The sequence below is a fragment of the Hemitrygon akajei genome, chromosome 19 (genome assembly GCF_048418815.1).
Source record: "Hemitrygon akajei chromosome 19, sHemAka1.3, whole genome shotgun sequence".
Taxonomy (NCBI): domain Eukaryota; kingdom Metazoa; phylum Chordata; class Chondrichthyes; order Myliobatiformes; family Dasyatidae; genus Hemitrygon; species Hemitrygon akajei.
The window spans coordinates 21,016,613-21,032,439 of record NC_133142.1 but is presented as its reverse complement, the minus strand read 5'-3'; the positions used below and the strand labels follow the sequence as shown (position 1 = coordinate 21,032,439).

The 15,827-nt window shown below is 40.7% G+C and overlaps 1 protein-coding gene across 5 annotated transcripts in view; it reads right to left on the bottom strand.

Moving 5' to 3' along the window:
- The window catches only part of cacna2d3a (calcium channel, voltage-dependent, alpha 2/delta subunit 3a), a 782,368-nt gene that overhangs the window by 316,845 nt on the left and 449,696 nt on the right, over positions 1-15,827 (bottom strand). For all 5 annotated transcript variants that reach the window (XM_073072214.1, XM_073072211.1, XM_073072212.1 and 2 more), the window contains exon 11: positions 11,581-11,694. In XM_073072214.1, coding sequence (XP_072928315.1) covers positions 11,581-11,694 — 114 coding nt within the window. The remainder of the gene's footprint in view (positions 1-11,580; positions 11,695-15,827) is intronic.

The following is a 15,827-nucleotide window of genomic DNA, read 5'->3' as shown; positions in this document are numbered from 1 at the left end:
CAACAGGCAAAAGATAGAGAATGTATCTTGTTTTTATTGAGAAAATATGAAAAAGAATAGGAGCCAACCGACATTTTCAGAAATAAAAATAACTGACAGCACAACTAATAAAAGCAATTTCAATGATAAAAGTTCATAAACACCTTCATTTGTTACTGTCAGTCATGTCTCCAAGAGCTATGATTCACTCCTGCTAGCACGGTGACCTTTGTCATGCCTGAACAAACTGCTCCCCTGCAGTGCACTGACTGAGCTAACTGAAGAATGGCACTCTTACTGAATAGCCAGATGGGGCAGCTTTGCTTCATTATTTGTGTCTCTGAACTGGAAATTGCAACAGAAGGATTCATTACTATTGGGAACAACTCTGCAAAGCCTGTATGATTTATTAGGGCATAAACTGCTGTAGAGACTATTATGAGACCTAAGCACTCTGTAAGGTCTATGAACTGCATGATGAAATAAGCATTAGGAATGGAAGATATCACCCTTTCATCTTAACAGGTTGATTATGACAGATGTGAAAAACCTATATTCAATGAATGTGATAGCATAAATAATCTAAACCAATAAACTTTAATATTTGACTCTTAAATGCACAAAACTAGAATTCAGAATTCAAGAGTGCAAGAAGTAGGGCTTCACAAGTACATAGGGGAGTCATTAAAATTATTTTGCTTTATTTTCAATCACAATGTAAATCCCAACATATTTTATGATTTTAAAAAGAACATATTTTAATTCTTGAATCTATCATCTCCTGGCTAGTTTTGACGATCTTTTGCTAATTAATAATTGTAAATGTCACAGCAGTTCTCTGTGCCTGCTTAGCGTGGACCATCTTTTGCTTTATTATTTATATTTTTCTCCTTAAATTTAGCTGAGAGTGCAGCTGCTCAGTGAGTCATGTTGCTGTATATGGCAGGTGTCAATACTACTCCCTGATTGGCCAGCAAATTGTGCTCTCCATAATTGTACTGACCTTGGTAGCTTTGTCTCTGCCTTTTGTCTAACGTGGGCATTCTGCTGTCAGAGAGCATTTCATGCTGCAGCCTGACCAAGCACTGATTAAATTTGATCAATGAGGGAAGACAGGTTCAAATATCATTTGGAAGTGGGATTCAAACTCACTCTACTATCAGATCTAGCAGATGGCTCAAGGGAATTGAAATGAAACAGAAACTCGTTTAATTTACTAATACCAGTCATCACCATATAGTCAAAGATTTCACATCTACAGCACGATACAGTAATCCAAATCCCGAGCACAGTTCCGCATAACCTGTATGTTCAAACATTTATTGTACAATTTGGGAGGCAAGTACATTCTGTGATTGTTCAGTAAATAATGGTTCATATTTTGTTTTCCAGATTTACCATCTATAATCTCCACACACAGTCTCCTCACGCCTGTACTTATTAGATTCAGGTGGAGCGAGGCTAACCCGTTGGGTAGAAGAGTTCTGAACTCTAGTACTATGTTATGGAATTACTTTTTATCAATTTAAAACATAAAACAAAATTAAAGTAATTTTAAATTAAGTTATATTTCTTCTTGTTAGCTCCTTATCGCTTTACAATCTCTACAAGAGTACATGGTGTTGGATCCTGTGCCCAGTCCAACACAGGACAGGATGCAAGACCAGATTTTCCAGGCAAAAATGTTGGAAAGACCTGGCAAGATGGAACTCTAATGTTCAACTCCATGGGGAGCTTGGGGATGGAGAGAACTCTCAGACAGACTGTTCCAAATCTGTCAAACAAGTAAGATTCTGTTTGTAAGTGCAATATTTCCATATTTGAGCTATTCCAATTTACCAGCAAGATCCAAACAATTATATTTCACAGGACTATTCACCAATTCCAAATTAATAACTAAACTTTCATTGTCTAGTACAAATTATTAATTGCTTGTAGAGCATTTTGCTTCTTATTATAAGTGTTCAAATTTCAGGCTTTTTTCCTGAATAGCTGATCTTCTTGGATACGTCTCACATTATAGTCTTTGCTGTCTCATTGGATGGAATGCATGAGCAGTTTTTGATGAGTTACTTGTTGATTTTGTTGTGACTTATTTTGCCACCAGGCGCTCATTCATGAAATTTCTGCTGAAACTGTTGCAGGGAACATATTCATCCATGTTATTAACAAAATTCAAGCTGAATGATAAGCTTTTGTACAACTACTTGTAGACTGAAATTACTAATGGCAGGGAAAGATGGAAGATTAGCTTTATTTGATACACGTACATTTGTCACATGTAACTTGGAAACGTACAATGAAATGCGTCAAGAATGTGTTTTGGGGTTGTGTCGGCATGCTTTGGGCACCTACCGAGGATGTCCAAAAATTACTAAGCCTAACTCATATGTCTTTGGAATGTGGGAGGAAACCCACACAGTCACAGGAAGAATGTATAAACTCTACAGACAGTGGTTGGATTTGAACCCTGATCTTACAGTTGGCATTGTAAAGTGATATACTAACCACTACACTACCATGCCACCATATTATTTAAAATATGAAGAAAAGTAAATTATAGAATTATGTTGGAATATGGTCTGCATCCACCAGTAGTTAGCATGTGTTGTGTAGTGTAGGCCTCTGTTAGTCTTGATAGACCATGGATTTGCACCTTGGAAAGCTTCCAGGGCGCAAGCCTGGGCAAGGTTTTTTTTTGTGGAAGACCGGCAGTTTTTTATGGAAGACCCTTTCCACGTCGCCATTGTTGTCCAAGGGAAGGGCATTAGGACATACAGCTTGGCACCAGTGTCATCGCAGAGCAACGTGTGGTTAAGTGCCTTACTCAAGGACACACACGCAGCTTCAGCCAAGGCTCGAACTAGTGACCTTCAGATCACTAGACGAACGCCTTAACCAATTGGCCACGCGCCAACACTAGTACTTAATATAAATACCTCCACAAGTAGATTATACTCATTACAGAAACAATTGACACAAATTTATGCAAAATGAATGAAATATGATGCCATATTAAGAACATGGAGTCTTAATGGAGTCCTAAAAAGATGACTGCAGTATACTAACTCCAGGGGCTGATATGAAAATAACCAGGACAGGTAGCATTTAAATTACTCAATTAATTAATTAATTTATTCATTGAGATACAGTGCAAAATGGGCCTTTCTGGCCCTTCAAGCATCACTGCCCAACAAGCCCTGATTTTAACCCTAGCCTAATCAAGGAAAAATTTACATTCAGCAATTAACCTTCCAACCAGTACATCTTTGGACTGTGGGAGGAAACCAGAGCACCCAGAAAAAACCCTGACACACGGGGAAAACATACAAACTCCTTACAGACAGAATCAGAATCAGGCTTATTATTACCAACATGTGACGTGAAATTTGTTAACTTAGCAACATCAGTTCAATGCAATACATAATCTAGCAGAGAGAGAGAAAAAATTAATAATAATAAATAAAATAAAACATAATAATAAACAACACTGAGAAATGCCCGGATCATAGGTACTATAAAGTATTGTGCTAACCACTATGCTACCATGCCGCTCAAATTCCAGCTAATATACTAAGTATCTCGAAAAAGTCTACAAGACTATTGGAAGCAGACCATGACTACTGGGCACAAAAAATTAAAAGTTTCTTTCTGAGTCAAGCCAAGCTCTTCTGGATGGAATTGTATTAAGGAAGTAATTCTAGATTATGCCCAGTCTTGAAGAAGGAGGTACTAGAATCCAGCACCTGTATCCTCCCTCCCAAACTACTGACAAATAAGTCCAACAACCTCAATACAGCAGGGAAAGAAACATACCTTGTGTTTCACCATATCCCCCGCCCCCTATATATATACACACACACACACACAAAATGCTGGAGGAATTCAGCAAGTCACACAGCATCTCTGAAGGGGAACAAACAGTTGGCCTCCTGATGAAGAACCTTGGCCCAAACTTTCAACTATTTATTCCCCTCCATAGATGCAACCTGACTTGGTGAGTTTCTCCAGCGTTTTCTGTGTGTTGCTCAAGATCTCCAGCACCTGCAGAATCTCTTGTGTTTATCAATGCCCACTGGTTTATTTAATGTGATGTTGGAAAGTACACTGGGAAAACAGTTCTTGGAGAGCAAACCTCAAAAAACCCATTAGGCTTTCTTCCTGTCCTCAGAATTATTTCAGATTTAGACAAAGGCCAACATATTTGCTATTACTAACAAATATCTTGTCGACATATTTAGAGCAGGATTATGCACACACTTCCTGACACCTATTTGGGGCTGCAGTTCAGAGAGAATCTAACCAAAAGTCACAGCATGGCCAAATCTGTAGGCTTGCAACTCTGCCCAGAAAATATTACATATTTCTAACATGATTTGAAAATATTTGACTTTGCACACATTGCATGACCTAAGGGTTTTTTATTCCACAAGACAGCACTCCAGTGTAATTTTACTAATCATCTACAGCTTGCAGAGTGTATCCCACATGGTGACCTAATAGGTATTTTTTTAGTTTTCCATTATATCTACATTTCCTGTCTTATCCTTTAGACCATCGTTTATATTTCTCCAGCATTCTTTTCGCTTCATGGAAACAAAAATATTCAGCCCAAAGCGATTCAAGGTTTTACACAGACATGAATGGCACAAAGTGTGGGACAAGTGATTAATAATGTTGATTTAAATATAGGTTAATTAGTAGCTCTGCTTCTGAAATAATTGTTACTCTTCAGGGGGAAAGAAAGGTTGTTTCTCACTCATCTATCCCAGCATCAAAGTCATGATGATTTTGTTTACACTCAGCGTTACAATTAATTTATGCATTAATTTGGATGTTAGTGTTAATGGAGCATGTTAATGTGCTTCCTCTGCATTCATGGTGCTTTGTTTGTTAAGGACACATCAAGGAGATTTTTTTCCTTAACATGCAAAGGTTTGACAATCAACGGAATCATAGGGTCAGAAATTACTGCAATAATGAGTTAGATGGTGAACAGCATTAATTGAACTTTTATGAAATCACACTAAATTATGGTATAAAAACAATGTAACTTTGAGCTGTTGTTAAACTAAAGCAGGGATGTAAATGCTTAATCAGGGACCTTACAAATATCACGTGGAGCAGCTGTCCTTAGCCAAAAAGAGAAAAGGATAACAGAAGTCTAAAAGGTGAATTTTGATCCAGAGGAAATATGAAAACAGTATTAAAAGTGAGATGGCTTCAAAGCGAGAGAAAGGGAGATAGACAGAAAGGGATTTTTAAAATGAGCACAGTAAAGAAACATTATAACAGAACTGTACTTGGTATTGTTGGATGGTTAAGAATTTAGAAATGGGAGACAAGGGGTATGCAGAATGTGCAAGTACCTCGGCCAGTGATATGTCGGATCTGTGTTAGCTACTCTTCGTGCTCAGTAAAGCTACAGCACGTCATGGATATATCAATGTGCTCTTTCAACAGGAATCTGGGAATAGCTAACTAACATAAATGAGGATGGAAGACTGGGCAATAAATAATTTTTCAAATACTTCACTGTTAAAAAATTATTCACTGTTTGCTGTAAAGAGACGTCACTACCTTGGATCCTTCTAAGAGCCTTTTAAGTTTTGTATATCGAAGGCATAATTGTAAATTAAAATTAATTGAACAAAAAGACTTCAATTGGCAGTTCTAAGTGACAGTAGTAGGAATAATTCATAACAACATGGGAAATTCATCAATTCCATCGGGGTTATGGCAGGAAATGACTTTTATTGAATTTGACAACAATGGCCATCAATTTGCATTGGACTGTGCAGTCATTACATACTTTCTGTTTGATGTCAATTCCCAGATAAAAAAATTAAAAATTTTTAGTAGTTAGTACTATCTCACACTAGAGGATATGGTTTGCTACAGTAAAAATAATGAATGGATCAGAAATTGTGTGCAGATTGGCTCACCTATCTACAGGAAATATATCAATAAGCTTGAAAGTGTGCAGAGAAAATTTACATGGGTGTCGCCGGGACTTGAGGACTCAAGTTACAGGGATAGATTGAATAAATTAGGACTTTATTTCCTGGAGTGCAAGAGAATGAGGGACGAACCTATGAGGTATACAAAATTATGAGGACTATAGATAGGGTGAATGCTTGCAGGTCTTTTTCCCCTCAAGTTGGGTGAGACTAGAACGAGAGGTCATAGGTTTAGGAGGTGAAATATTTAAGAAGAATCTAAGGGGGAACTACTTCACTCAGACAGTGGGGTGGTGTATATAATGGGCGGCCAGTGGTGGTGATAGACTCGGGTTCAATTGAAACACTTAAGAGAAAACTGGATAGGTACATGGATGTTAAAGGTGTGAAAGACAATACTCCAGGTGAAAGGACTAAGCTGAAAACCAGGCCGGCATGGACTAGATGGGCTGAAAGGCCAGTTTCTGTAGTGTTGTAGTGCTCATTCTATTTATAAAAGACTATTTGGAAGTTCCATGCTGAATTTTCATTGGCCATGCTTGACCTTTTGCCATTGCTGCTATTTGCACCGTCCATGGGTATAAGGTAGAGTTTGCTGCGCTAATTCTGCGAATGCTTCAGTAAGAAAGGAATGGTTTCACAAATGGTCAGGAAATGCACTTGTTCAACACCATACAGGACATAGCAGCACACACAAAATGCTGGACGAACTCCAGAGGCCAGGCAGCATCTATGGAAAAGAATATAGTTGACGTTTTGTGCTGAGACCCTTCATCAGGACTGGAGAAAAAAGATGTGGAGTCAAAATTAGAAGGTGGGGGGAGGGAAGGAAGAAACACAAGGTGAAGGGTACAACAGGGAGGGGAAGGGGTGAAGTAAAGAGCTGGGAAGTTGATTGGTGAAGGCGATACAAGGCTAGAGAAGGGTGAGTCAGAAGGGTGAGTCAGAAGGCCATGGAAGAAAGAAAAGTGGGAGGAGCACCAGAGAGAGGTGGTGCACAGGTGAGGATAAGGTGAGAGAGGGAAAAGGGAATGGGGAACGGTGAAGGAGTGTGGGTGGGCTTAACCATAAGTTAGAGAAATCAATGTTCATGTCATCAGGTTGAAGGCTACCCAGACTGAATATAAGATGTTGCTCCTCCAACCTGAGTGTGGCTTCATCTTGACAGTAGAAGAGGCCATGGATAGACATATCAGAATGGTAATGGGAAGTGGAATTAAGATGGGTGGCCACTGGGAGATCCCACTTTTTCTGGCAGACAAGCATAGGTGCTCGGCAAAGCAGTCTCCCAATCTATGTCAGGTCTCACTGATATACAGGAGGCCACACCAGGAGCATCAGATACAGTAGATGACCCCAAAAGACTCATAGGTGAAGTGTCGCCTCACCTGGAAGGATTATTTGGGGCCCTGAATGGTAGTGAGGGAGGAGGTGTAGGGGCAGATGTAGCACTTGTTCTGCTTGCAAGGATAAGTGCCAAGAGTAGAAATGTGGGGTGAGGGAACTATAAGGTTGGTGGCAGTTAATAAGGTCAGTGATGGTGTGGGAGACAATTGCCTGGTGCTCCTTAGTGGGATCCTGTTTGATGGGTAAGTAAAAGTAGGTGTCTGGGAATTGTCACTGAGCCTCAGCGAGGTAGAGGTCAGTCCACTAGATTACTACAACACTCCCCTTATCTGAAGGTTTGATGGTAAGGTTAGGATTAGTGTGGAGAGAGTGGAGAGCGGAACTTTTGGAAGAAGTGAGACTGGAATTGGAGAGAGAAGTGGTGAAGTAGAGGCAGTTAATGTCCCATCAGCAAATGGCAATGAAAATATCCAGAGATGGCAGAAGACTAGAAGGGGTGTCGAGGAAGAGGAGGAGGGTTGAAGATGGGAGAAGAGGTCATTGGTGTATGGTGGAGACTCCTTGCCAAAGAAGTAGCCACAGAGACGGAGGCAGCCTGTGTGTTAGGAACGCCTTCCACAACCATTCAGTTACTCTACCACTGAGTCATGTATGTATTGTACAGTCTACAGGATGCACTGAAGCAACTCGCCAAGGCTCCTTAGACAACACCTTCTAGATACATAACCTTCAACAGCTAGCAGCACAAGGGCAGCAAAAGCATAGGAACACCACCACCTGGAGGCCGCCTGCCAAGCCATACACCATACTTACTCGGAAGTATATCGCAGTTTCTTCACTGTTGCTGGCTCAGTATCCTGGAACTCCATCCCTATCAGTACTGTGGACATACCTGCACCTCCAGGACTGCAACAATTCAAGAAAGCAGCACACCAATCTTCTCAAAGACAACTAGTAATTAAAAATTAAATACTGGCTTAGTCCACATATCTTATCTAATTAATAAAATGTAGGTGCAAAGATATCAAATTTGACTTGTCATCTCCATCAAATAATGACAAGAAAAATAATGAGGGAAAATATTTGGACACAAAATGAACTCTTTTCTTCAAATAGCATATTCCCCTAATATGGAGGCAAGTCAGCAGTAATCCAAAATCTTGAGTCTTCCGAACACAATACTCCATTATTTATTTGCAACAAGGACTGATGAAGAGTTTTCAATTTGAAACACTAATCCTGTTTCTCTTTCCAAAGAAACTGCCTGATCGACTGACTATTTCCAGAATTCCCCTTTTTATTTTGAATTTCCATCATCTGCAGTTCTCCTGATTTTCAAATACTTTTGGATCTTGGGAACTTTGCTGCTGGGGGATGAGTGGCCCACCCACATCAGGAATTGGTCATCAGATTGAAAACTCAAGGCCAGGAGATTGATGTGTGGTTTGAGCGGTTCAGAGCATAGAAGGTAGAACATTGCAGCCCCTTCAACCCATGATGTTGTACTGACCTTTTGACCTACAACAGAATCAATCTAACCCGTCCCTCCCACATAGTCCTCTATTTTTCTTTCATCCATCTGCCTATTTAAGAGTCTCTTAAATGTCGCTGATGTATCTGCCTCTACAAACACTCCTGGCAATACATACTAGGCATCCTCCACTCTCTATGTAAAAAACCTACCTCTGACATCTCCCCTAAACTTTCCTCCACTCACCTTAAAAGGATGTCTTCTGATAATAGACACTGGCCCCCTGAGAAGGTGCTGACTATCCACTCTATTTATGCCTCTTATCGTCTTATATACCCCTATCAAGTCACTGCTCAGCCTCCATCGTTCCAAAGCAGATTGTAACTGATGGATTAGGGATTGAAAGATATGTCAAGGTCTGTGTGCTGGGTGTGGAAGGAGGGAGTGACAAGCTAAAGGAACAGATAACAGATTTCAGTAAATATATTAAAGTGAATTTAAGCCAGGTCGAGTTCTCAGCAGCCCAGTGGGATTTCTTTGGTGGCCCTTTAAATTCAACTGCAGCTGTATTAACTGAGGTACTTAAATCAAGCTGTTCTGAATGCATCTAAAAAGACAACATCTCCAGGAACACTGCACAGAGAATTATACCATCATGTGTGTATCTAACATGTAAATTGAAAGTGCAATTCAGAACCAGAGCACCGGGTAAGTTTCATATAATCACACCCAAAATGCTGAAAAAGGTCCACTTTCACATGTGCAGAGCCAAACACAAAGCACAGCAATGCGTCTGAATTTCTAATCCTATTTATTTATTGACTGGGATTCGAAGTTCTCTGCATTAGTTGAAGACAAATAAAACCGGGTTAAAATCCTAGAAGATCAAAGGAATGCCTTTGGCAACCAGCTCCGTTGCAAAAAAAGAGTGAGCACAAAAGCCCAAGTTTATCCATAGTCCATCTGATATTACCTCCTACAGGCTGAAGCAGTCCTTAGCTTGTCTCTACAGGTGTCTCTGATTTTAATATTCTGTTAATGTGGTAACGCATCTCAGTTTATTCTTGCCAGCATGTTATTTTCTGCTGGTAATTACGTCTGGTTAGAGAAAGCAAGGCATTCATGATTGAAGTTACAAGTGATTCTTCTTTTTGTAATCTACAAACAGTGGCTATCGAACTTAAAGCATTAAAGCCGGCTTTATCAGTTTGTGGCAGGATTTCTACAACACATCAGTCTTTTAAATGGCATTTTAAACAACAGTTGACAGTCCCGCTCCAGTATTGATGCCCATTTCTTTCTTATCTCAAAATCTAGTGCTTTATTTACTGAACCTAACCAAATTACCTTTTATAAAGTCTCTGACACTTACTAGAGAACAAATCAACTCCACAATGGATTTAAAGATGTTGCCACCTTTTCACTGGTCCTATTGATTGCGAATATTGAAGCACACAATGACTGCAACAGTGAATGCATTTGCTTCAGAAGTAGCTTTCACTTTAAATAAATGTTAGAACTACCCATTAAATGATGCGCACATCCCATTATTATACTACCAGAGGAACAATGAGTTGAGATTGTACCAGAAAACGCAAAAAATTAGATACACTTTCACAAAATTCTATAAGCAACTCTACATTCAAGTGTTCACATTATTTCAATCATGCAGACTTCAAAATACTATTTGATTCCCTGTACATGTTTCAATTAGCAGACTACAAAAGATAATTTGATTCCCTGTACTGCAGCAGAAAGTATTCCATTTATGATATTATTATAATAAACAGTTCAATTACACATAGCAACACAAAGGCAAACTGACAATTTTAACAGAAAGGGCCTCTTGTGCAGAGGGTTTGTTTAACTGTAATTTAAAAAGAACTCTTATCAATAGATTATTTTTTTAGCATTCAGCTGAGTAAATACTTTGATACAAGTGCTGCATTTCAAATGGTTAAAAAATTATTTAAAAACTTGTATCAAAGGAGCACCGCTTATTGACTTGACAGGATAAGTTTTGAGCAGGAGAACTTGGGAATCGAGGGATAAATGGAACTGGTACAGAGAGATGTTGGTGGCTGGGGCACATCCGATAGGATCAGATTAAGTAGTGGAGCAGGCTTGAGGGGTAAAGTGGCCTCCGTTGCTCCTACCCTTTTTGTGGAAAGCCGTAAATCGGAGACATAATCTCAGCATAAAGGTTGGTCATTTAGGTCTGAGAAAAGGTTAATCTTTATTTTCACTTTGTCCTTATTGTCACTTTGGGTTGTTAATCTTCATGCAGAGTTTGATGCTCATGACAACTGTAGATACTCAAGTTATTAAGATCATTAAGAAGGCACAGTTAAAAGAGATGTTTATTTGCCATTAGAAAAGAAAGAAGAAAACAAGACTATCACTTATATTGCAATGTTTGAATTCCTGTCAGAACGTCTTTAAGTTCTTACAGCTAGTGAAGCACTTCCTGTTGTCAGAAACACAGACACTAATTTGCACACAGTAAGCTCTCACATCTGTGCTGACAGATAAACAAATGGCATTTGAAATTATAGCAATAGGAAAATATTAGACCAGATAATTCCCATGAGGTTCTATGGCATAATACCTTAAAATCTTTACATTTATCTCAGAGCAGGTGAGGTGTTAGTTTATGTAATTTATGAAAGTCAGTACCTCCAGCAGTATAGCATTCCCTTGACATCGCACTGAAGTGTGAATCCAGAATTTACAACTCCTGGCCAACTAGCCCAAAAGCACAATACACAACTATATGATGACTAAATACATCTTAAAATTTAATGTAAAATGTTTGATGCTTACCTTTCGATCAGGCCAGTTGTATTTTGCAAAAACAGAATCATATGTATCCACAGCTCCATCAGTAACAAGCATAATAGCTTGGCTGCAACTGCTTCCATGACCTGTGCTGTTAAACTAGAAGAAAATAGTGGAAACAGGATGAGCGAGCTATTTCTTACATGAAAAAAATTTGTAATGAATCACCTTCTTACTTTGTGGGATAACCATATTTTATCTGTGCATCTCTTATTTTTTTCTGCTTATTTCAGTTAGCCAATATTAACATTAATATTATACATTGATATTAATAGCATATAATTCATCCGATACTAATGAAATGGAAAAGGAGAGCATCCCAATGAATGGGCACTTCGTCCCTAGTGACTGTGAGAGGTGAGATAAGCAATGAATTGTCTTACAGCCTCTATTATTTGGTTTCAGTTGTCGCCATTTATTTTTAAAGGGGTGAAGCAAACTTTTTTAAATTGATTTTCCGTCGCAAGTATGTCTTATCTTTTGAAGACACTAATTCCCTGTGAGCAGTATAACTATTGATCTGTTACAGCTATCAGAAGTTGAGGTCTGCATAGCTGTGGGGTAATTAATGAAGGATAATCTAAAGGCCACTCAGGCTGAGCAATCAGCACAACACTTGCCGGTCAGGGTTTAGTTTTGGACATTGAAGAGCTTATGGTATTGGGCTATGAGCTTAAAAATGCGATGATGTTGCACTAGAGTTGTCAGTGTTAACTACATAAAACCCCATATAACATGCCCTCTTCTCATTGTTACCATCAGGAAGGAGGCACAGAAGCCCAAAGGCACACACTCAGCGATTCAGGAACAGCATCTTCCCTTTGTCATCTGATTCCTAAATGGACATTGAACCCGTGACCACTTACTCACCTCTTTTTATTTCTAACTTTTTGCACTACTTATTTAACCATTTAATATAAACTTACACTCACGGTAATTTACAGTGTTTTTTTTTGCTATATTATAGAAACATAGAAAACCTACAGCACAATACAGGTCCTTCGGCCCACAAAACTGTGCCGAACATGTCCTTACTATAGAAATTATCTAGGATTACCCATAGCCCTCTATTTTTCTGAGCTCCATGTACCTGTCCAGGAGTCTCTTAAAAGACCCTATCGTAACTGCCTCCACTGCTGCCGGCAGCCCATTCCACACACTCACCACTCTCTGTGTAAAAAACTTACCCTGACATCTCTTCTGTACCTACTTCCAAGCACCTTAAAACTGTGCATTGTACTTAAAACTATCATGTATTGCATTGTACTGCTGATGCAAGGCTAGCAAATTTCACGACATATGCTGATGATATTAAACCTGATTTTGATTCTGATTCAGATGTAACTCAGAATGAATCATACCAGTGGTTATTTCTGCTCTCACTGACATGCGCTGGAGCATAAAGCATCACATAATGACCATTGTGGAAGCGTCTCAGTGGAAATGGGAGAATATCGTACCCTTCTGTGGCTATCTTTGCCATCTAAAGGGACATTCTGGTGATATCCAGAGACCTCACTGAGCAAATAATCACAGGTTACTTGTGTAACTTACAAGTTCAACAGTGTACTTACACCAACATTGACACTGAAGGACATTTACTCACGGAGGAGATGGAAGACGCAGGGAAAAGGTAGACAATGTTCTGCAACGGCCACAGCTTGGAGCATTGAATTTCAGTCTATGCTATGTGAGGTAGGTATGGAATTTACCTCACACTACTAAGTAAGTGTCCTTCTCTTCATTCTAGATTCCAAGAAAAAAGTTGTGATTGCTGCAGGTTCAGTCTGAAACACACTCAGAGGCCACTTTACTAGGTTCCATCCACTTCAAGGTTCGACGCTTTGTGCACTCAGAAACGCTCTTCTACATACCACTGTTGAAGTGATGTTTATTTATTTACTGGGAGATAAAATGCCAAACAGGCTCTTCTGGTCCTTCGAATTGCACCGCCCAGCAACCCACTGATTTAATATTAGTCTAATCACGGGACAACCTTCTAACCGGTACATCTTTGGAGTGTGGGAAGAAACTGGAATACCAGGAGGAAATCATGCACACACAGGGAGGAATGTACACACTTTCTTACCAAGGACACCAGAATTGAACTCTGAAATTCAATGCCCCCAGCTGTGATAGCTAACCAGTACGCTACCATTGTTATTTGAGTTATGTCATCTTCCTGTCAGCGTAACAGGAACCAGTCTGGCCATTCTCCTCTGATCTCTCTCATTAACATTTTCGCTCACAGAACTGCTGATCACTGGGTTCTCAGCAGGCCAGGTAGCATCTATAGGGAGAAGCGCTGTCGAAGTTTTGGGCTGAGACCCTTGGTCAGGACTAACCGAAAGGAAAGATAGTAAGAGATTTGAAAGTAGTGGGGGGAGGGGGAAATGCAAAATGATAGGAGAAGACCGGAGGGGGTGGGATGAAGCTAAGAGCTGGAAAGGTGATTGGCGAAAATGATACAGAGCTGGAGAAGGGAAAGGATCATGGGACGGGAGGCCTCAGGAGAAAGAAAGGAGGTGGGGGGGGGGAGCACCAGAGGGAGATGGAGAACAGGCAAACAACTAAATATGTCAGGGATGGGGTAAGAAGGGGAGGAGGGGAGGAGGGGCATTAACGGAAGTTAGAGAAGTCAATGTTCATGCCATCAGGTTGGAGGCTACCCAGCCAGTATATAAGGTGTTGTTCCTCCAACCTGAGTTTGGATTCATTTTGACAGTAGAGGAGGCCATGGATAAACATATCAGAATGGGAATGGGACGTGGAATTAAAATGTGTGGCCACTGGGAGATCCTGCTTTTTCTGGCAGACCAAGCGTAGGTGTTCAGCGAAACGGTCTCCCAGTCTGCATCAGGTCTCACCAATATATAAAAGGCCACACCAGGAGCACCGGACGCAGTATACCACACCAGCCGACTCACAGGTGAAGTGTCGCCTCACCTGGAAGGACTGTCTGCGGCCCTGAATGGTGGTGAGGGAGGAAGTGTAAGGGCAGGTGTAGCACTTGTTCCATTTACAAGGGTAAGTGCCAGGAGGGAGATCGGTGGAAAGGGATGGGGGGGGGGGGACGAGTGGACAAGGGAGTCACGTAGGGAGTGATCCCTGTGAAAAGCAGAAAGGGGGGGGAGGGAAAAATGTGCTTGGTAGTGGGATCCCATTGGAGGTGGCGGAAGTTATAGAGAATTATACGTTGGACCTGGAGGCTGGATGGGGTGAGGGCAGATGTGCGGGAAATGGGAGAGATGGGAGAGGAGGCCTCTTCTACTGTCAAAATGAATCCAAACTCAGGTTGGAGGAACAACACCTTACATACCGGCTGGGTAGCTTCCAACCTGATGGCATGAACATTGACTTTTCTAACTTCCATTAATGCCCCTCCTCCCCTTTTTACCCCATCCCTGACATATTTAGTTGCTTGCCTGTTCTCCATCTCCCTCTGGTGTTCCCCCCCCCCCCCACCTCCTTTCTTTCTCCTGAGGCCTCCCGTCCCATGATCCTTTCCCTTCTCCAGCTCTGTATCACTTTCGCCAATCACCTTTCCAGTTCTTAGCTTCATCCCACCCCCTCCGGTCTTCTCCTATCATTTTGCATTTCCCCCTCCCCCCATTACTTTCAAATCTCTTACTATCTTTCCTTTCGGTTAGTCCTGACCAAGGGTCTCAGCCCGAAACATCGACAGGGTTTCTCCCTATAGATGCTGCCTGGCCTGTTGTGTTCCACCAGCATTTTGTGTGTGTTGTTGTTTGAATTTCCAGCATCTGCAGATCTCCTCGTGCGTGATCACTGGGTTCTTTTTTGTTTGCTTCTCGCACCATTCTCCGAACGCTCTGGAGACTGGTGTATGTAAAAATCCAAGGACATCAGCAGCTTCTGAGATACTCAAGCCAGCCCATTTGGCATCAACAAGCATTCCATGGTCAAAGTCACTTTGAGCACATTTCTTCCCCATTCTGATGTTTGGACTGAACAACAACTAAACCTCTTGACCACGTTTGCATGCTTTTGTGCGTTGAGTTGCTGCCACATGATTGGCTGATTAGATATTTGCATTAATGAGCAGGTGTACAGGTATACCAAAAAAAGTGGCCACTGACTGCATTTGCTTCCTTGATCAACTCTGGAAAAACTCCCTTTTGGCATGATTATTCCTCCAAACTAAAATACTGGACAATCCTGTTCTGGGCAGACAGGTGTAATATTGCAGAAGTTGTAAAGCAAAATGGGCT